Source organism: Spermophilus citellus, assembly GCF_964194105.1.
Source record: "Spermophilus citellus genome assembly, chromosome: 1".
Lineage (NCBI taxonomy): Eukaryota > Metazoa > Chordata > Mammalia > Rodentia > Sciuridae > Spermophilus > Spermophilus citellus.
The window spans coordinates 149751090-149773462 of NC_138182.1; the positions used below are offsets into that span (position 1 = coordinate 149751090).

Sequence of the window (22373 nt, forward strand, 5' to 3'; positions counted from 1 at the left end):
CAGGCACTTCGGGCCTTCCTGGTGGAGCAAGAGGGCCGGCTCCTGAGCCGCCTAGAGGAACTGTCCAGGGAAGTAACACAGAAGCAGAATGAGAACCTGGCCCAGCTAGGGGGTGAGATTGCTCAACTCTCCAAGCTCAGCAGCCAAATCCAGGAGACAGCTCAAAAGCCTGACCTTGACTTCCTCCAGGTGAGTCTGGAACTGAGGGTAGAGAACAGTTAGATCCTATTAGTTTAGTAGAATCACATATTCTGGAGCCAAAGGGACTGAAACAAGGTGCTGTGATGCCCTGATTCTTCTGGAGTTAGAAATCTAAAGGGTTGTGATTTAAATACACAAACCAAAAATTCTTTTTCAGTGCTGGGGATCAAACCTAGTGACTCATGAATGTTAGGCAAGTGCATCCCCAGCCCCTTAAAAATTTCTTGACTCTGAGCTACAATAATATAGCTTACATTGTGTTCCAGTATTCACATATTGAAACAAAAGTCTTAGAAAGTTATATTTATCTTTACTGCCTATAATAAACCTTGATGGTTTTATTCTATTTTCTTTCTTTTTTTTCTTAGAAAATAGGTATAATCTATTAGATAAATTTCACAAACTACAAAAGGGTCAAGAACAGTCAGGTAAAAGACATTGGTCTGAGTGACCTGCTATTGCATAATGGGCTGTGACTCATCTAAGGTGGTTTCAGGGCAGAAGCAAACACTGGGTCTCACGAGATGACTCCATTTGTGATTCTATAACAGAGAAAACCTTTGAAGAGATGTGGTAAGGTCCATCAAGTTGAGGAGACACCCAACAGCCATCCATAACTAGTTGCCACCTGGTATTCAAGGCATGGTATACCTGCTTATTGTTTATTTCCTTGGAGGCAGAGTAAGGGACAAGTTTTATTTTCTTAGAAGTGAATGGAGGTTACCTGATGCTGATTTGGTTTTCTTCCATTTTTCCTTCCAGGAATTCAAAAACACACTAAGCAAGTGAGTGAATCTAACAGTTTCTTGGGTTTTTCTAAATCCATTTCCACTGAACCCTCTCTTTATCCTCCACCCCCTGCTTCATCTCTCACATCCTGATCCCCAGCCCCCACTTCCTTGCCTTACCTGGGTACTTTTTTGTGTGTGTGTGTGGTGATGGGGATTGAACCCAGGGCTTTGTGCATGTGAAAAAGAGGAGGGAGAGGCAGGGGTCCCAATATCCCCTTCAAAGGCATGTCCCCAATAACCTAACTTTCTTCTATTTGTTCCACCTCCTAAAGGTTCCACCACCTTCCAAAAGTGCCACTGGCTGGCAATCAAGCCTTCAATGTGTGGGCCTTTAGGGAACACTTATCCAAACTATATAGCACCATCCTAATTGTCATAGCCCATTAGGAGTGGGATGATGTTCTTGGGCCTTCAAGGTTCCTGTCCTATAGGTGCAGCAATGTGCCTGGCCCCAAGCCAACAACAGTCTCTTCTGAGATGAAGAATAAAGTCTGGAAAGTTTCCCTCAAGACCTTTGTCTTGAAAGGACTGCTGAAGAAGTTCAAAGGTAGGGCTTGGCCATGCAACATGGGTGCAGTAGTGTGTTTCTGATACTTTAGGGATACTAAGCTCTGCCTTTTCGGAATTTATGTGAAAAAAATGGAGCTGGATTGTGTCAAGACCAGATTAGTATGGGAAGACAATGGTGGCAAATCTATTTAGGATTTCCCCTAAATAGTGGCATGTGGCTTCTTATGGGACATACAGCCTGGAGGTGTATTGAAGGTGAAAAAAGGGTTGAGGAGAGAGAACTCAACTCAGATCAGTTCTGGGCAAAAGAGGGGAGAGTTGAGAAGAGGTGGAGCTAAAATGCTTAGAAGTCTGAAACCTATCCTGTCCCAGTCTCCCAAGCTTGCTGTGCCTGCATATCAGTTCTTGGCCTCCAGAGTATCTGGGGAATGAGTGAATCAGATGGGAATAAATGTTTGAAAAGAAGGTATCCTTGTCAATTTCCCAGGTTGTTCATACATGCTCTGTTTTGTCTCTTTTTCTCAGAGGATCTTCGGGAAGAACTGGAGAAAGAAGAAAAAGGTATGGATTGCGGTTGTGACAGTACAGATTATTTGGTCATATAAAGAACCCATTTGGGGGCTGGGGTTGTGGCTCAGTGGTAGACCACTTGCCTAGCATGTGTGAGGCACTGGGTTCGATTCTCAGCACCACATATAAACAAATACATAAATAAAGGTCCATCAATAACTAATAAAAATTTTAAAAAAAAGAACCCATTTGCTTATCTCTCTGGTCTTTGCACACAGTTGATTCCTTATATCCATGGACCTTAGTGGCTTTCCCATTTATCATTTATTTCCTCACTGTTGCAGGAAGAAAGCTACAGGAGGGCAGGGATGCTCAGATATCCTATAGTCTGTGGTATGCCAAGGACCTAAACAGTGCCTGGAATATAATCATGCTTACAACAAGGGAACATATTTTAACTTTTTATTATGGAAAATTAAACACATATTCAAAAGTACAGAGAGGAGTGTATCAAATGTTATGGATCCATCATACACTTTCAACAATTATTTCTCATAAACTCTCCACTGCTTCCCCCTGGATAATTTTAAAGCAAATCACAGGTAACAAATCATTTCCATAAACAGTAAAGATAGGCTGAAAAGAGATTGGCTTTTATCCCTAACAAATGCAAAGGTCCTCTCCTGATCCTTAACTGCATCTGTTATACCTTCTTCTGTTGTGCATACCAGACCTTCACAACATCACTACACTTAAAAATTAATGATTCTTTCTAATATCTAGTGTTCTAATTTCCCCAATTGACTTTTAAGTTAATTGGGATCCAAATCTGTCAAATAAATTGCATTTATTTGATTTCAATAATTACTTATTGAATGAAAAAAAGAGTAAAATACCTGGGAGGGAAAAGAATGAAGGATTGATTGGACATTGGCACTGTATGCTGGAAAGGTTGCTCAAGGAAGAGAAGACAGGTTTGTAGAAGGGCTGTACTAAAGGAACCAGTATGCAGGATACTCTTCCTTGTCTCCGCCCTTCAGTGGAGCTCACCTTGGACCCCGACACTGCCAATCCTCGCCTCATCCTCTCTCTGGATCTTAAGAGTGTGCGCCTTGGACCGCGGGCTCAGGACCTGCCCAGCCACCCCAACCGTTTTGATACCAACACCCGTGTTCTGGCATCCTGCGGTTTCTCCTCCGGGAGGCATCACTGGGAGGTGGAAGTAGGCTCCACCGACGGCTGGGCCTTCGGTGTGGCCCGCGAGAGCGTGCGTCGAAAGGGCCTCACGCCCTTCACCCCTGAGGAGGGCGTCTGGGCGTTGCAGCTCAACGGTGGACAGTATTGGGCTGTTACGAGCCCCGAGCGGACGCCCCTCAGCTGTGGACACCTCTCGCGTGTGCGGGTAGCCCTGGACTTGGAGGTGGGGGCTGTGTCCTTCTATGCTGTGGAGGACATGCGCCACCTCTACACTTTCCGCGTCAACTTCCAGGAGCGTGTGTTTCCTCTGTTCTCTGTCTGTTCAACTGGCACCTTCTTGCGAATCTGGCCTTGAGGAGCATTGCCCTGCCTCCTCTCTTGCTCAGTCTGGGGCTTGCCCTCCAGCCTCCCGCTCTAGTTAGCCCAAGAGAGGCTGTGGCAGAGCACAACACTGTGGGGCATGAAGAGTGATGAGGAAAAGGTTCTGTAGTAAACCAGGAAGGGAAGAAATGCCTTGGATCTTCGGGACTTGTTCCCTCTCGGTTGATGGGTATATGGTTTGGGCCTGAACTGTGAAATGGGGATGCCAGTGAGGACAAAAGCCTTACTCTTGACAGGGATGCTTCATATCACATGGGGCTTACTGTTCTGATCTAGAAGGGCCTCTGGTTCCGTGGAACGACTCAAACTCTTTAACTTTTTATTATGGAAAATTAAAAACATATTCAAAAGTACAAAGAGGAGTGTATCATCATATACTTTCAGCAATTATTTGTCATAAACAAAGTGGACAGGTTTGGCCCTGGGTCAGCCATGTTCGTTACTATAGTAGCAGCTCTGCTTTTAGAGGTCATGAGTCCTATGAATCCCCCTGACCTGACGGGATTGTCTACTTAGGGAGGAGTATTATACTCCCATACATGAACTGGAACAAGACAATATTAACCCATGTATGAAGGAAAAAGCCAGGACAACAGCCTACACACATTGCTACTCTCCAACTCCCCTTAACCTGATAATGCAGAGTGATATGTGCATCCTTGATCACAGTGGCTGTGTTCTCACAGATACCTAACCTTCCATTTTCCAATGTACTCAAGTACTCATGTCCACTGTACTCATGTTCACTGTACTCCATACAGTCTTCTTTGGATAAGGAGAACAAGGATTCTGGAATTTTGAAACACAAGTTGACACTAAGAATTTTAAGATGCAACTAGCACCAGCATAGAAATACACATATAGCACCAACATTATCCTGACCACACTTTCTGGAACTTGCCAAATATATGCAACAGCAGATCATTCTGGTTCCATAGCCTGCTCAGTCTGTGCCCTGGGAGAGTGTTCAGAAGACCATCCTTGTTATCCTGTTGGCTGGATGTTCCCAGTTTTTGAATGGCTGGGCTTCTGGAAGGGTGTTTGTTGGGTGTTCCCTGCTTAGTGCTCCTATGGGAAGAGGAATAGGGACACGGAAATATAGATTGTGAGCTCATCTCTAGGGGTGGCTTGACTCTTTCTTGAGTTCCCTGGTCTAATTATGGGAGGACAAGTATGAGCAAGGGTTTCTGTTAGAGTGAGTTAGCTTAAGTATAGAGGAGTGTAAGTATATGCATTTGTTGTACCTCAGATTTGAGGTGAAGAACATTTATATTTCGAAGAGGGCATTTATGAGCAGGTACATAGCCTTTAGGTGTTACAGACTTAGATCAATTTGGTCATAACATATGATTTGTTGTTGGTTGCTGTGGAGGCAGGCAAGACACTGTCCTAGAGGCAGACCCAGTTGACAGAACTAGATAATCAGAATCCTGCATCTTGGGGACAAGACCATTTAAGAGTTTAGCCTATAGCAGAACCCAGAGGGTGAATCCAATATATGGAGAATAGCTCTAGAACATAGTAGCTATTTTATGTATTTGAATGCCTTTGACTTCCACAAGGAAAACCCATTTCTAATGTTCATTTTCTAATTAAGTCACCTGATGTCCTTAAGCCCTAATGTTATCTGGGCTCATATGGCTCTTTCTTTTTTCTCTCCTTTTGCATTACCTTGAGTTGAATCCAGAGTGCTCTACCACAGAGCTACATTCCCAGCCCTTTTTATTTTTTCTTTTGAGATAGGGTCTTGTTGCCAAGGCTGGTCTCACACTTGTGATCCTCCTGCTTCAGCTTCCTGAGTTGTTGAGATTACAGATGTGTGCCACTACACCCCACTTATGTGGCTTTCTGATTATTACAGTTCCCTTTGTATCTTTTAACAACTGTTCTGAGAATCACAACACATTGCAGGCTACAGAAGGTGGAATATTTGATGGAAGTACCACATGTACATGTGAGGCCAGGTCTGAGGACTCTGAGAATAGCTGTTTGCATATATATTTTCAGTTTTTGTGTTTGTAACTGTGACTGTTTTGTCTACCAGAATGTGTGCTTGCAGAATAACTACTGATATCTATATATTGGAAGAAATATATACAGTTACTGTAACAATCACATTTGGAGGGGAAGAAATGTTTTTTCTTGAACACCAGGGCAGCTTGGTAGCTTGGATGATATAATTCTGGTATTTATACCCCCTGTTATCGATGAGGAGTTCTGCTCTCCCACATGTTGAAGTTTGAACATTGGAGAAACATAGGGAGGCAAGCTTATAAAGCAGGGTTTATTTAAAAGGGGTAACATAGACTTCTCCTAGGAGGGAGAAGGGGGCCATAACTGGTATCCTGGTATCCCCAGAAGTGAGGTGTTCTGCCCTTTTTTATATGTCATAGGCTTCCTTTGCTCTTCTGTCCTCTTCCCCTTTCTTTCTCCTTCCTGTATCTGTGACTAGACCCAGGAATGCTCTTGGGATAGCCAAAAGGTGGGAAACAGGTGGGCTGAAGGGAGAAGGGCAGTATGGTACAGCCCAGGACACATTAATTGACAACTTTATAGCTCCCTGTAGGGAGGGTCAATTCCTGGGACAGGTTACCTTAGCAACAGGTTGGAACAGGGGTAGGTTCTTGACGGGTGGAGGAAGGGCTCTGAAGGAATTAATATTTCAATCCCTCAGGGGACAGTCTCCAATTTCCCGGGACTCCCTCAAAATTGTCCTCCTTGATCCAACCTGACTCGATTTACCTATCTATACTGACTGCCTAATTCTGGCTTCAGTATGAGAGTATGTTGTGCATTTCCTATTTCTGTCCTTTGTGCATCATAAGATCTCTGGGTCTCTGAGACCAAAAATTGGCCTAACAAGCATCTCAGCCTATCTGGATAGTTTCAGATCCACCAAGACTCTGCCACCAGATCCTAATAGGGGCAACATTCAGAAGGGTATCCAGGGACCTACTTCTGGTCTGACCACCAGTGACCCAAGTCACCTGGTTTTGCAGGAAGCTAGTGGAGCCTGAGCCACCGGAATGAGCTCTATAACCTACAGTCACTACTTTGTCCTTTCCTGGACTAGACCTCCTGTACTTCAGAGTCAAAGGATGCCCCAAGAGTTGTCTTTTCCTAATTCTTCTCAAAGTGAGGCAGGGGTTAGGGACTCCAGGCCTTGGCCCTGTCTTTATCTTGGCACCTTGGAACACCAAGACTTTCTGATTCCCTCACTATTCACTCTCAGCCTAATCTTCCTCTGCTCCTCACTATCCAGTCCACTCCAGGTGGGCCACCTTAACAGTTCTGACCTAGATTCTCTGCAGAACAGGCCTATGCACACTTTTCCTACTTGTAACTTTGACTGCTGGACCACTGTCATCTTACAACAAGCCACAGACACCCTCCTTCACTCTTGCTTGCGCTCGCTCTGCCATAGGCCCCAGCTCTTCACAGCTCCGCCCATTGGAGAAACCGCCCCCGCCAGCGCGCATAGTTGATCCTCTCTTCCCAGGGCTGTCTCAGGAACTGTGGCCGCCTGGCTTTCCAGACACTTACTGACGCCGAAGTAGGAAGGCTGCTACTACTGAGCCAAATATCATTGGCCCTGTTTTATTGTTTCATTTCTTAATACAGTAATCAGCTATTGCGACTGCGCAGCGGCAGTGATGATGGTGTCAATTGCTTGTGCGCAGAAGCTACTACTGTGGCTGGCTCCATAGCTCAGGGGTTAGAGCACTGGTCTTGTAAACCAGGGGTCGCGAGTTCAAATCTCGCTGGGGCCTAAGGAGACAGTTTTACTTTCCTTATGTGAAACTTATATTTTCGCCTTCGCTGTGAGGCAACAAACTGGTACAATCACTTCCTCTTTGCCGCTCAGTACCCTCAAGTCACCTTTTTCTAGAAAAGTCAGATCCACTGCGGACTCCACTTTAATAGGTTCTTCTGTTCCCGCACTTCTATCCCGCGGACACCCCCTAGCTTGTGTGTGAGAGAGCTCTCGACGAGTTCATTGTAGGTCTTTCCATATCCTTCTGTCGCCCCACTCCGTCCAGGGGCTTGCCCTCGTCTCTCATCCTTTCGTCTTTGCTAGGTCGGACCTCCTCTCGATTTCCGGAGTGGAGACGACTCCCCCTTCCCTATTTGGCTCCTCTTCCCTACCAAGCATTTGTCTTCCTCCACGCGCACTGGACGTTAAATCTGCTGCTCGGCTTGCTCCAGGCGGCGAGGTGTCCTCCCTCTCTCAGTCCTTTCTGCTTTCGTGTTGTAGACATTTGCTTCTCTGTGAAATCACTGTATATAAAGAAAAGTGCAAACAAACAGTTCACATTCCTGACACCCGAATCCAAAGACAATCACTTTGTCTTATTTGCGTCCAGCTTTTTTTAAACCAAAAAATTTTATACATCTGAAGAATGCTGACCTTTTGAATTTTATTGATTTATGTTATTGAAGGAAATGAAGAGTACCAAATGAGCCTAAAATGTGTCTCGGGAAACCCAACTGCGCTGGCGACCTCAGGTCCTGCCACTCCTACTCCCAGATCGCAGGCATCCTCTCTCCAACCAGAAGAGCGAGACGCCACCAGTGGCTGCGGCTCAGGGTTAGAAAACAGAATTCCTGCTCAGAGCTCCAGAGCGCAGAAAACTATTAGCAGACGTCTGGGTAGCGATTGGAGTAGCGGGAAGGGAAAGAGCCAGGTGCGTGGAGAAGGGAGCAGGTTTCGGAGACCTATTGACAGGAAGCACACTCTTTCCTCCTGCAGCCAAACCAGCTCCTATTCAAAGAGCCAAGATTTGGGATCAAGACTCATACTAACACGCTCCGGACAGGCCAGGAGCCCGCGGGCCTTGGACTCTTTTACCCGAAGGACTCGTACCGCAGAAAGGTCGCCTTATAGGAGAAGCTGGATTGCAGGGGCCAATGGAGAGAGCTATTCGGGAGCTTAAATAAAGCCATCCTCTGAAATAAAAGTAAATACTGAGGGAGGCGTGTGTTGGCAGGTTGTTGAACTAACTGGTGAATGAATCTCAGGCCTTCATTTCAAAGGTACTCAGAGTCTGGTCGTGACCCACTGTCCAACCAAGGGCGACTGAATACACCAAGTCATCTGTTTCAGTCGGACCTAGTCCAGGCGGGGTACTCAGGAGAATACACAGGCTCACGCCCCTGTCCTTTTGGCATTGAGGACGTATGGGCAGAAACTTGGAAGGAGGAAGGGGTAGCTAGTGTGGAACATCACTTGTAGGTGGGTCAGTTCACTTGGGAAATTTGCGGTGGGAAGAGTTGAAGGCCAAGGACAGAACCCAAAGGGAATCCACATGCAGAGAGCCCTGTGTGGAAGAGGTGAGGTGCGAGTGGAGCATCCACTATTAACGAGAGTGGGAATAGAAAATGAGTGGGAACAGAATTAGCATTTTTTACTTAAGAGCAAGGTAAACACCACCAGTCTCCCATACTGTTTTTCTTTTTTCTTTTTTAAAAAAAATACGCTTTAGTTGTATATGGACACAATAGCTTTGTTTGTCTATCTTTATGTGGTGCTGAGGATAGAATCCAGTGCCTCACCCGGACTAGGTGAATGCTCTCCCACTGAGCCACAAATAGTAATTGTATATATTTATGGGGTACAGTGTGATTATTCAAAATATGTGTACATTATTTAATGATTAAATGAGGATAATTAGCATATCCATCACCTCCTACATTTATCATTTCTTTGTGGTGAAGTGTTCAAGAACCTCTCTACTAGCTATTTTGGAATGTCTATATGCTATTGTTAACTATTCACCCTACTGTGCTGTTGAACACTGGCACTTAATCTTCTTATCTACTTGTAACTTTGAACCCATGGGCCAACTTCTCTTTACCTTTCCTTCTCCTGTCTCTGGTAATCACTATTCTACTCTGTTATATCAGAGTAGAACTTTTTATATTCCAAACATGTGTAGATCATAAAGTATTAGTCATTCTCTGTCTTATTTCATTTAACACTGTCCTCTGGGTCCATTCATGTTGTCAAAAATGACAGGATTTCATTCTTTTCTTAATGGCTGAATAGTATCCCACTCTGAATATGCCACTGTTCTCCCTCTCATTGCTTTGGGTTGAATCCAGGGCATCCTACAAGTTCTCTACCACTGAACCATGTTCCCAGCACTCACGTTTTCTTTATTTTTATTTGTTTTCTTTCTTCTTTAGTTTCACAATTTCTTTATACATTTGTTCCTTGGATATTTTGGCATTGAGGGCGTTAATTCCAAATCTTCACTAATAGGATTGGTATTACAATAAATATAGATGTGCAGGTATCTCTTTGATGTGTTGATTTTATTTCCTTTGAATATATAACCAATAGTGTGATTGCTGGATTCTATGATAATTATATTTTAATTTTTTTGAGGAATCTCTATTCTTTTTTCCATAATGGCTGTGCTAATTTACATTCCTACCAACATTGTGTGAGTTCCCCTTTCTCCACAACCTCACCTGCATTTAATATTATGTATCTGTTTGATGCTGCCCATTCTAACCAGAGTGAGAGATCTCATTGTGGTTTTGATTTGCATATCCTTGATGATCAGCTATGTTGAACATTTTATCATATATCTTTGGCCATTTATTTATCTTCTTTGGAGAAGATAATTGAATTATTATTATTATTATTATTGCTTTTGAGATGTTTGAGTTCTTTATATATATTCAGGATACTAACCCCTTGTCAGATGCATAGTTTGCAAATATTTTCTCCCATTTTGTGTGTTGTGTGTCGGTTTTGATATTGTTTTCTTTGCAGTGCAGTAGACTTTTGGTTTGATGTAATTACACTAGTTAAGTTTTGTTTTAGTTCCTTATTCTTCTGAGGTCCTATTAAAAAAAAAAATCCTTGTCCAGATTAATGTTACAAAACCATTTCCCCTATGTTTTCTAGTAGTTTCATGTCTTAAATTTATGCTTTTAATCTTTTTGAGTTTTTATAACTGGTGAGATATGAATCAAATTTTGTTTTTCTGCATGTGGATATTCAGTTTTCCCATTATCTATTATTGAAGACACTGTCCTTTCTACAATATGTACTTCTGTCGAAAATCTGTTGACTGCAAACGCGACCTACATTGTTTTATAACAGCCGTTAGTGTAGGAGATTTCTCTGCAGGTGACACGAAAATAAACCTGTGGCCCAACTCTGGGTGGGTTATAGCGAATTTAACGGCAGGGAATCTGATTTACTGTCTTTTACTACTAACTAATCCAGCGCAATTAAGTTATTTTGGGTGAGATCAGATCCAAAGCAAGGGTAGAGGACAGTGCCCGCACAGGTTGGATCTCTGTGCAGGAGGCAGCTTGCAGCTATCTCAGGGGAGTTGAGGGCTTGTTCAGGGCTGGGAGTCCAGCCGCTGGCCCTGCGTGGTGTGTGTGTGTGTGTGCGCGCGCGCGCTCCTTGAAACCGGTTCTCCGGTTCTCCGAGGCTTGCTAACTGCAGTTGGCTAGTTACTCCGGTGAAGGTGGGATTCCGGATCGTCGATTGTTTCTTCCTTACACTTCCCTACATTTTCTGAACATTTTGTAAATACTTACGTATTGTGTCTTATATTTTCAAAAACCAATAAACAGCCTCCTCCCCTTTACCGGGCACCCCAGCCTAAACTCAGCCACAAGCTAAACTGGAGTAGTACTCCAGCTTCACTTTGCCTTTCGCGGCTCACCGTACAGTTCGTCTGGGATCCCCTCCGAACTCTTCGTCCTTTCCTGGAGCCTTCGGGTTCTCCTTGCCTCTGTGCCCATCCCCTGATCCTCAAGATTTACACCTTAATTAAGCTCCCTCAGGGGTGGTGGTGGTGGTGGTGCGCCCAGCCTCTAGAACGGATGCCTCTGCTAGCTGCTCGAGGGGTTTGAACAGAGAGGAGCTCATTCAGAATCCATGGCTTGTCACAGGGGCTCAAGAATACAGAGCTTTCACGCCGTGCTGAATTACCCTGTGGCTGAGTTAGCCGCAGATGGAAATTGAACAAATATCGATTGGGTCGGAGACATTTTCAGCAATGAAAATAGTTCCAAACCTCTATAAATAGAAATCACTTTTTTGACGTTGAAACCAGCTCGATAGAATAAGATCTTGTATTGAGAGAGCCTCAGACAGCGGGTGGCTCGTTGGTCTAGGGGTATGATTCTCGCTTTGGGTGCGAGAGGTCCCGGGTTCAAATCCCGGACGAGCCCGTTTCTTTTCACACTTAAATATTGTCTTTAACATTGATAATTTTAACCCTGGACAGTGCCGGGGAATGTGCCTCCAAATTGAGAATAGTCTCGGAGGGAAGAGTGAATCTATAGTCGCTGTTAAAGGGATTGAGCCAGAGCCGCATGAGGCTGGCTCAGTCTCTGTAGATTGTGAATTTCTCGCTTTAAATAGAATTCGGTAATCTTCGAAACTAGGTGGTTGTTTGCTAACAGTCATTTGTGTTCCAGAGCAAGCTACCCCTACGGGTTTCCGTAGTGTAGTGGTTATCACGTTCGCCTAACACGCGAAAGGTCCCCGGTTCGAAACCGGGCGGAAACAACTTTCTTGCATTCATTTTTTAAATAATTGCTCTCTGAAATTTATTATATTGGGAGAAAGTTGAGAAATTTCTTTGAACTTGTCAAAACTGTCTTCGGTACGGTGTTCTCTCCCCTCAACCTTCGGGTTCCTGTTGAGTGTGCCGCTTTGTGTCCTCTACCTTATCCAGCGGATTTCACCCGGTAATCGCGTTTGCAGAGTTGACGGTAAATTATAGTTCAAAAAAGATACATGAACTGGCAGCGGTGGGATTCGAACCCACGCCCCCGAAGAGACTGGAGCCTTAATCCAGCGCCTTAGACCGCTCGGCCACGCTACCCACTTCTTTGCTGCATCTTTTTGTGTCATTCTTCAATATAGTTAGAATCCCCAGGGTCTTTAGGCAAACACTGAGCTGTGATGCGTTTACACTCTGTACAACTACATTCGATCTGGCAGGATCTGATGGTGGGTTTTTTTGTTTGTTTTTCGGGAAAGCACTCAATTCGCTTCTCTGGTTCCCTCTTTGAGGAGTGGACCTGACCACAGTGGAAGCCTACTACTTTCTCACTTTTTAAAAAGACCATGAACATGTGTGGTTTTACAAATTTAAAAGGGAGGAGAAAAACCTACACATTCACTACCATTTTTTCAAAAATTCATACATTTTTATATATTTTGTCAGCGGCACTGATACAGGATATAGGGAAATGGTATTTCAGGTTTGAATAACTTGACCTTCCACTCATTGGGACCATCTTGGCCTGACATTGAGTGCCACTATGTAGATTAGGAATTGTATCTATAAAATCACACGGAATTGAAGTGACCACAGCCCCTGCCATAATAGGTTTCTTTGCATCTAGCCATTTCCCCAACGGTGAGCATTAACTACTTAAGAGAGAAATCAGACTTGGAATCTAGGGTCATTAAAACTTAAAAACAAACAAAACGATGGCAACAAACAAAAATCCCTCATGATTTTCTTTTTGGTACTGGGGATTGAACTCAGGGCATTCCCGGCCCTATTTTGTATTTTGAGTCTCACTGAGTAAGGCTGGATATGAACTCGTGATTACACTGGGATTACAGATCTGCGCCACCGCCCCCAACTCCTTTATTTTTGATTTATCCATTTATATGTGGTGTTGAAAATCGAACCCAGTGCCTCACTCAACGCCAGATAAGTGCACTACCACTGAGTCCCAGCCCCATCTCCTAACTCATTAAATATTTTTTAGCTACACATGGACACAATATCTTTGTTTATTCATTTTTTTATATGGTGCTGAGGCTAGAACTCAGTGCTTCATATGTGCGAGGCAAGGGCTCTGCCACTGAGCCACAACTCTAACCTCCATGATTTGATTTTTTTTTAATCTTGAAATTATTATAGATAGACAGATCATGGCAAAGGAAGTTTGCCAGGAGGTCCCATGCACCCTTCACCTGTTCTCCCCAATAATAACTCAGATAACTATAGTACAGTAACAAAACCAGGAAGTTGATTTTGGAACAATCCACAAAGTTTATTCAGATTTTCTCCCATTGTACATTTTGGGAGGTTGTGGAACCTTTAGAAGTAGGGCCTAGTGAGAGATTTTAGATTGTTGAGGAAATGCCCTTGAAAGGTATTGTGGTACCCTGGTCTCCTTCCTTCTCTTTTGCTCTATCATCACAGAGTCAAGCTGTTCCATCATCACAAGCCTCTCTTGGGCCACTTTTTCTTTAAGTACTGATATGTTTATTATGGTATAAAGCAGTATGTTGTACACCAAATCATTTTACAGTAAAAAGCATTTTGTTGTTTTTAGATATACATGTATGTATAATATTTTGATATATCATACATACATGGAGTATAACTTATTCTAATTAAGATCCCATTCTTGTGGTTGAACATGATGTGGAGTTACACTGTTCGCATATTCATATATGTGCATAGGAAAGTTATGTCTGATTTATTCTACTGTCTTTCATATTCCCATCCCCCACCTTCCTTTCATACCCCTTTGTCTAATCCAATGAACTTCTATACTTAACCTCCTTATCTTCCCTTGTTATGCGTTAGCATCCACATATCAGAGATAACATTTGCCTTTGGTTTTGGGCTTATTTCACTTAGCACGCTAGTCTTCAGTTCCATCCATTTACCAGCAAATGCCATAATTTCATTCTTCTTTGTGGCCAAGTAATATTCTATTACATATAAATATTACATTTTCTCTATTCATTCATCTGTTGAAGGGCATTTAGGTTGGTTCCATAGCTTGGCTATTGTGAATTGAACTGCTATAAACATTGATGTGGCTGCATCACTGTAGAATGCTGATTTTAATCCTTTGCATATAAGCCAAGGAAGTAAAAGCATTTTATATATGATTACTATACAACATTTTATGTATAACCAAAGAAATCACTGCATAAATAGCTCCAACACAAAAGTGGGTTGTAATTTTTAAGTCCATTGAATTATTTGATACATAAATTATAAAATATTTTCTCTGTAGAAAATAGTAAAAATGGTAACCTTTTATAGCCACACACAATCTTTTTAATCTCCTCTGTCCCCTATCTCCTAACCCCTGACAACCACTAATCTGCTCTGACTCTATAATTTTATTACTTCAAGAATTTAATATAAAGGGAATAATATATTATATGGCCTGTGGAGTTTTTTTTTTCATTCAGCATAATTTCCTTGGAATGAATATATATATATACACACACACACACATATATATACATATATAAATACATATATATGTATGTATGTATCTATCTATCTATCTGTTTTATTGCCAAGTACTATCCAAAAGTGTAAATGTGACACAGTTTGTTTAGCCAGTCACCTGTTGAAAGGTATTTGAGTTGTTTCCAGGCTTTAGTTATTACAATTAAAATTACTATGGATGAATATCTGTGTACAAGTTTTTGCATGAACATGGCTTTGATTTTCTCTGGGATAAGTGCTTGAGTATAGTTGCTATATTATATGCTAAGTGCATTTTTAGTTTTAGAAGAAACCATCAAACTATTTTCCAGAGTGACTGTATCATTTTACATTTCTATCAGCAGTGTATGAGAAATTAATTCTCTGCATCCTTGCTAGCTTGGTGTTATTACTATTTTTATTTATGCTTGTTAGAATTGGTATGTAATGATATTTCCCCTAAATCTCATTGCATTTCCTATATGGCTAGTGATGTTAATTTTTGTTGTTGTTGTTGTTGTTGCTCAGTACAAAGGATTCATTTTAAGGGTGCTCTAACTCTGAGCTACCTCCCCAGTGTTTTTTATTTTATTTTGAGACAGGGTCTCACTAAACTGACTTGAACTTGTGATTCTTCTGCCTCAACCTCCTAAGTAAGTGGGATTATAGGTATCCACTGCACCCAGTGAGTTTTAATACTTCTTTCTATATTCCAGTTATAAGTCCTTTGTCAAATGTATCATTACAATTATTTTCTTCCAAACTAGCTTTTGACAGAGGTGCAAATGCAATTCAATGAAGAAAGGATATCCTTTTCAACAAATGGTGATAAAGTATTCACAGGCAAAAGGATATACAGCTCTATACAAAAGAATGAAACTTGGGCTGGAGTTGTAGCTCAGTAGTAGAGTGCTTGCTAGCACATGTGATACACTGGGTTAGATCTTCAGCACCACATAAAAATAAATAAATAAAATAAAGGTATTATGTCCATCTACAACTAAAATAAAAAAGAGCCTCAATTGTATTAGTGAGCCTTCTGTCACTGTAACTAAATACCTGAGATAATCAATTTAACAAGAGGAAAGTTTTGTGAGTTTTTCGGTCTAAGGTTGGTTGGCACCATTGTTTTTTGGCCTGCAACTTGACAGCACATTTTGATGGGAATACCCAATGGAGGAAGATTTACATGTGGCTTGGAGCAAAAGAGAAAGGAGATCAGGGTACCGCAATCCCTTTCAAGGGCATTTCCCCAATAATCTAAAATCTCTCACTAGGCCCTACCTCTAAAGGTTCCACAACTTCCCAATAGTGCCATCCAGGGACGAAGCCTTTATATATGGATCTTTCGGAGGACATTTAAAAAGGTCAAAGTATAGCATCAACTAAAACCTTATAGTTTATACAAAAATTAACTCAAAAGAGATCACAAACTTAATGTAAAATTTAAAATTATAAAACTTTTAGAAAAAAATAGGACAAAATCTTCAAGACATATAGCTGAATACAGTGAAGGGAGAAGGAGGAGGAGGAGGAGGAGGAGAAGGAGGAGGAGGAAGAGGAGAAGGACTTCACCACAATTAAAAACTGCCCATGTGTTCATGACTCTTGATAAAAGGATAAAATGTTACTTCCTGGGGCTGGGATTGTGTCTCAGTGGCAGAGCACTTGTCTCATACATATGAGGCACTGGGTTTGATCCTCAGCACCACATGAAAATAAATAAATAAATAAAATGAAGGTATTGTGCCCATCTACAATTTAAATTTTTTTTTAAAAAAAGTTAGTTCTTAATTATGTTTTTTGGTACCACTGATTAAACATAGAGGTGCTTAACCACTGAGCTACTTTCCCCACCCCTTTTTATTTTTCAAAACAGTGCTGTCTAGTTGCAGGCCAAAAAACAATGGTGCCAACCAACCTTAGGGCTTTGCTTAGGGCCTTGCTTAGGGCCTTGATAAATTGCTGAGGCTGGACTTGAACTCTGATTCTCGTGCCTCAGCCTTGCAAGCCATTTCAACAAATGGTGCTAAAGTATTCACAGGCAAAAGTATTCCCGATCACCACCTTGCTGGGCAACAAGTACTTTTTAAAAAGTAAAAACAAAAGGCCTATAAAATTATGGTTTATAAAAACTTTAAATTTTGTAAAAACAATAATCGTCAACCTGATCTTCTTAATACCTGAAGGAATCACCTGTCTTCATTCCCATGCTCCCTGTGGCGATGGAGATTGAACTCAAGGGCCTCACATATGGTAGTCAAGTACTATACCACTGAGCTACAAACCCAGTCCTTCCATCTCTTCATGTTGCAGCTTAAAATCTATGAAAGATACATCTCAAATTGGTTCTTCTGCATTTCCACCCCCCCAGCCTCATGTTTATATACATTTCCACCCCCCCCAAGCCTCATGTTTATATACAATGGAAGAAAGGCATTAGGTATGCCAAATCTTAGACTTAATGAAAGTGTATCTTGCCCTGTGACAGAGTGAGTCTACAGAAACAAATACACAAAAGACAAGATGTGTGCAGAAATTTGCCTAGCAGCTTTACTCATAATAATTCACATCTGAAATGTCTACCACCATTATACTGTATAAATAAAATCATGTAGAGTTATATTTGGGATAATTGCAACAATGATAATGAGCTCATAAACAATGTGGGAGGATTTCATTACTATTGAGCAAACACAGCCAGACACAAGAGTCTTTATTCTGTACAAATGACATTGAAGCATCAGCAAAACTAATCTATCATGATAGAAGTTAAACATTGTTATCTGGAGGAAGGTGGTGCAGGAACTGAGTTGGAAAGGACACGAAGAAACTTTGGGGTGCTGGACATGTTCCCTCTGCCTCCCCCTTGCCCCCATACTGGGGATTGAACCCGAGGGACTCTGCCCGTTAGCTACATCCCTAGGACTTTCTTATGTTCAGACAGGGTCTCAATTGGTTACTCTGGCTGGCCTTAAACTTTCAATCCTCTTGCCTCACTTTTCTAAGGAGCTGGGATTATAGATGTGTGCTACTGCATCTAGTGATTTTCTTTTTTTTTTAAAAGGCTGAATAATATTCCATGGTGTATATATATACAACATTTTATTTATCCCTTCACTTATTGATGGACAGTTCTCTTGACTATTCTGAGTAATGCGGTAAACACAGGAATGCTGATATCTCTTTGACATCTCTTGACTGGAAATATGATATTGATAGCTTCCTCTTCCTCTTCCATTTCCATTTCAATCTCTCAAGGCTTTCAAGCTCCTGAACTCTACACTTAAATTAATGGCTTCCTCATATCTCAATCCATTCTTTTCAGATGTCTCCTCTCTCAAAAAACAGTGCCAGCAGGTTCTGAGTTTTTCAACCCATATGCCCAATGGGAAACCCTAGAGAACTTCACTGCCACCATCATCTGTCTCCAGGATTGCTGCCACAATCTTGTCAGGACTCCTCACACTGACTTGTGCCAGTACATCAGAAAGGTATTCTTTTATATGTGCTCAAGCCCATTAGTGGAGCCCAAAGAGGTGCTTGGACAGGCCCAGAATTTACAAAAAAATAAAAAATAAAAAATATATATATTCTTGGGGAAGGGGTGTAGAGAACTAAGAGAAATCCTGAAGTTAATAAGTGAATGTGGAGACCTCATCTTCTACTGTCCTGAGTCTGGGTATTCCTTTGAGGAACTATACCCAATGCAGGGACCAGTCATTTTGTACCTTCTGCCCTTGTCTGTGTGTGGAATGGATGTGTATACAGACTCAATCCTTCCAAACCTTCTTTTAATAGATGCCTTGTAGATAATGTCCCATTTTAATGCACAATTTTCCACTTAAAATACAATCATTTACATGAAAGCACTCTTAGTTATGTCTTAATATAGTCATGTGCAAATCACACAAGCTCTTCAACCACATCAACAGTCTTAACCTCCCTGCTTATAACTTTTACCAAATTCTGCCAGCTCTACAAAACTCCATTTCAAGTCAGTGTGGTTATGCACCTGTAGTCCCATCTACTTGAGAGGATGGGACAGGAGGTTCATGTGAGTTCAGGAGTTCCTGCAAACGTGGACAATAGTGAGACTGTCTCTAAAATTTGCATAAATAAATAACTTCTCTAATTCAGCAGTAAGAAACAACATCTTGTTTTTGGCACCACCTACTGCCAGTAAGTGTTGGCTGCAATGCTGGAGATGCAGACCTTGGAAGGAGGAATGGAAGAATTGGAGGTGGGGGGGGGGGGATGGGGAGAGGGGCTGGGTGAGGATTCTCTTATCTCTGTGGCTGTGGGCTATGAATAACAGGTATGAGGAAAGATCTAGGTGAACTTGGATGGGGAAAAAGTAATAGAACACATTTTTTTCCTAGTCATTAACTGAAACAGAATCTTCTATTATGAATGAAAGTTACAAAACACATAAAATCAACAGGACCTTCATTACTAATAGAAATCACAAATGTTTTCATATCACATCAAATAGTTTGTTGTAGATACTTTAAAACATTATTATCTGAGTTGGTGATAAACATGCTTGTAATCTCAGTGACTCCAGGGGCTGAGGCAGGAGGATTGCAAGTTGGAAGGACAGCAGCCTGGGCAACATTGCAAGACCCTGTTTCAAAAAGAAAAAAAAAAGAAGAAGAAGAAGAAGAAGAGGAAGAAGAAGGAAGAAGAAGGAGGAGGAGGAGGAGGAGGAGGAGGAGGAGGAGGAGGAGGAGGAGGAGGAGGAGGAGGAGAAAGGTTGAGTATGCAGCTCAGTGGTAGAATTCCCCTGCATTAAATCCCTAGTACCATATACACTAAAGGGGAAAAAAATCATTTATGACTCTTAGTAGTTAAAAATGATGATGATTTTTAGATATGCTGCTAGATCTTGTTTATAGCTATATTACATGGTGGCTTAAGCAATATTTTTGGTAAAAATTTCAATATAATTGGGTTATTTTTTTAACCTATGTATTTTATGCACATAAAAACATTATTCTAAGAAGGGGTCCATAACTTTCACCAGATTACCCAAATAGTCCAAGAGGCCTCAGAAGGGTTGGAACTCTTCCAAATACAGCTGGCCCTATGTATCTGCAGGTTCCAAACCCTCAGTTTCAACCAGATTAAGATAAAAAAATTTGGAAAAAAAAATTGCATCTGTACAGAACATGTACAGACTTTACAGTGCAACAGCTGTTTACATCACTGTTGGATTTGATTAGATATAACAACTAATCTAGAGATGATTTAAATTACATGGGAGGATGTAAGTAGGTCCTATGCAAATACTACCCCATTTTACTTAAGGGACCTTAGCATCCTTGGAATTGGGTATCCATGATTGAGTGGGGGTTCTGAAATCAATCAATCTCCCATGGATACCAAGGAATGACTACAGTGCAAAAGAAGTGTGGGTCAAAGATATAGCCATCGGGCTTCCCTTTGATAAAGGGGCAAGTGATTTTCAGAGGAGTGCACCAGATCCAAGGGTGGTCAGGGAGGTCTGGACTGAGATGAGCCTCACACCTGTGAATTATGAAAGTGCTGGTGTCTCTTTGTTTTTGTGTTTTCTAGTACTGGGGATTGAAGCCAGGGATACCCTACTACTGAGCTATATCCCCAGACCTTTTTATTTTTTATTTTATGACGGGGTTTTGCTAAATTGTCCAGGCTGGTCTGGAACTTGTCATCCTACAGCCTCCTGCTGTTTCTTTTAAAGTTAAAAAACAAAACAAAACAAAACTTTTTAACTGGTGAGCCTAAGAGGTATGTGGGGGTGGTCTCAGTTTAATGAGCTTGATTCTTTTGATTATGGCGCACTGTGGGTCACAGAGGTCTGGTTCTTCTCAGAATCTTCATGTTGATGTTATCTAGTTAATTGATAGTGCTTCAACTGTATGTATATTATGGGCTTTAACAATATTTTTCTCTGGGCTTCTTAAAAAAAAAAATATATATATATATATATATATATATATATATATATATATATATATATATATATATCACAATACCTTTATTTATTTTTATGTGGTGCTGAGGATCAAACCCAGTGCCTCACACATGCTAGACAAGCGCTCTACCACTGAGCCACAACCCCAGCCCCTAGGCTTTTAATTAATCTAAAAATACATTCTGTAAGCTAACAAGGTATATAGATGCTAGGTAATTTGCAGTGCTCTTTGATTTATTGAACCTTTAAAGAATTTAGGCCTGGAAGAAAAGGAGATCTGGAAAGTGAAGGTGAAGATGTTCATAGAATTTTTAGATTTAAAATTATAGTTTCTCTTTCTTTCACTCCTTGTTTCCTTTCTACCTTTCCTTATTTCTTCTATGCTACCTCAGGATGAGAGCTTGCTTTCTCTTTGTCTCCACCTTGTGAGGCAACTTGGTATAAACCAGGAAGAGGGTCCCTACCAAGAACTGGATCATGTTGCCACCCTGATCTCAGACTTCTAGACTCTAGAATGCTGGCAAATAAATTTTTATTGTTGAAACTATCCAGGATATTGTTACAGCAAATTGAACTAAGACAAAAGTTCTCATCTGAAGAGATGGAAGCTGTAATCTAATTCTCTACTTGACCCTGAAGAATGGTGAGGACACCCATGGATCTGGACAGAGGCTGCTTGAGTGCCAGCATCTGGGACCAAGAGCCCCTATTTGCCATCTCTGCTTTTGAGTACCCAGAAAGGATCTGAGAGTGCATGTAGGGTGAGCAGCACTCCCATGGAGTTTGGGGTAGTGCACACAGGGGAATAAACATTGTAAAAGCAGTACCAGGGAGATTTTAGGGTGAGGATCCAGTGGGAGATGATACCCTAAGGGACTTGATTCATGGCATTCAAAGTAGGCAGAGAAAGGAGATAGTCTAGAGAAGCAGCCCCTAAAATAGAAGTATATGTAACAGTCCAGGAAAGCAGTGGGTATCTCTCTTGTCTTCCAGTGGCTGCCCAAGTAGTGCTCAGGTGTACTGGAGGTAGGGTTTTGGGAGGAAGAGACCATGAGCACAGGAGCAGTGAAGACCTTTGGAGACCACGCTTCCTCTGCTAAAGTGCCTCCCCAAACACCTCCATAAAAGTCCAGATCTTGAAATCTGTATCTGAAGCAGAGGTCTGTAAGCTTTTCCTGAAAGGGCCTCATAGAAAATATTTTCAGTTTCTTGGGTAACTACCCAACTCCAACAGGCAAAGGCAATGCATGAGTGAGTGAATGTGGCTGTTTATGGGCACTATGATATGAATTTCATTTAATTTTCACATGTCACAATATACTATCCTTCTTTTGATATTTTTCTCACCATTAAAAAATGTTAAATAGGGCTGGGATTGTGGCTCAGAGCGCTTGCCTAGCACGGGTGGGACCTGGGTTCGATCCTCAGCACCACATAAAATAAAGGCATTGTGTTGTGTCCATCTACACCTAAACAAATAAATATTTAAAAAAATGTTAAATAAAGAAGCCAGGCATGGTGGTGTGTGCCTGTAATCCCAGCAACTCTGGAGGTTGAGACAGGAAGATCGCAAGTTCAAGGCCAATTTCATCA

At 41.7% G+C, this 22373-nt stretch overlaps 1 protein-coding gene and 1 long non-coding RNA gene across 5 annotated transcripts in view; both read left to right on the forward strand.

Moving 5' to 3' along the window:
- The window catches only part of TRIM7 (tripartite motif containing 7), a 9127-nt gene extending 5180 nt beyond the window's left edge, over positions 1 to 3947 (forward strand). For 2 of the 3 annotated variants that reach the window (XM_081283605.1, XM_081283603.1), the window contains 5 exons: positions 1 to 189; positions 964 to 986; positions 1424 to 1539; positions 2028 to 2063; positions 3053 to 3947. The exon at positions 1 to 189 is cut by the window's left edge and continues 42 nt beyond it. In XM_081283605.1, coding sequence (XP_081139731.1) covers positions 1 to 189; positions 964 to 986; positions 1424 to 1539; positions 2028 to 2063; positions 3053 to 3564 — 876 coding nt within the window. In that variant the 3' untranslated portion in view covers positions 3565 to 3947. The other variant, XM_081283604.1, reaches the window with a different exon arrangement.
- A 4908-nt stretch (positions 3948 to 8855) lies between these two features.
- Positions 8856 to 22373, forward strand: part of LOC308657027 — a 37585-nt gene continuing 24067 nt past the window's right edge. The window contains exons 1-3 of one of the 2 annotated variants that reach the window (XR_014023840.1): positions 8856 to 8921; positions 18153 to 18318; positions 19383 to 19509. This is a non-coding gene — a long non-coding RNA (uncharacterized lncRNA). Of the gene's footprint in view, positions 8922 to 18152; positions 18319 to 19382; positions 19510 to 22373 lie in introns of those variants that run through there. The other variant, XR_014023839.1, reaches the window with a different exon arrangement.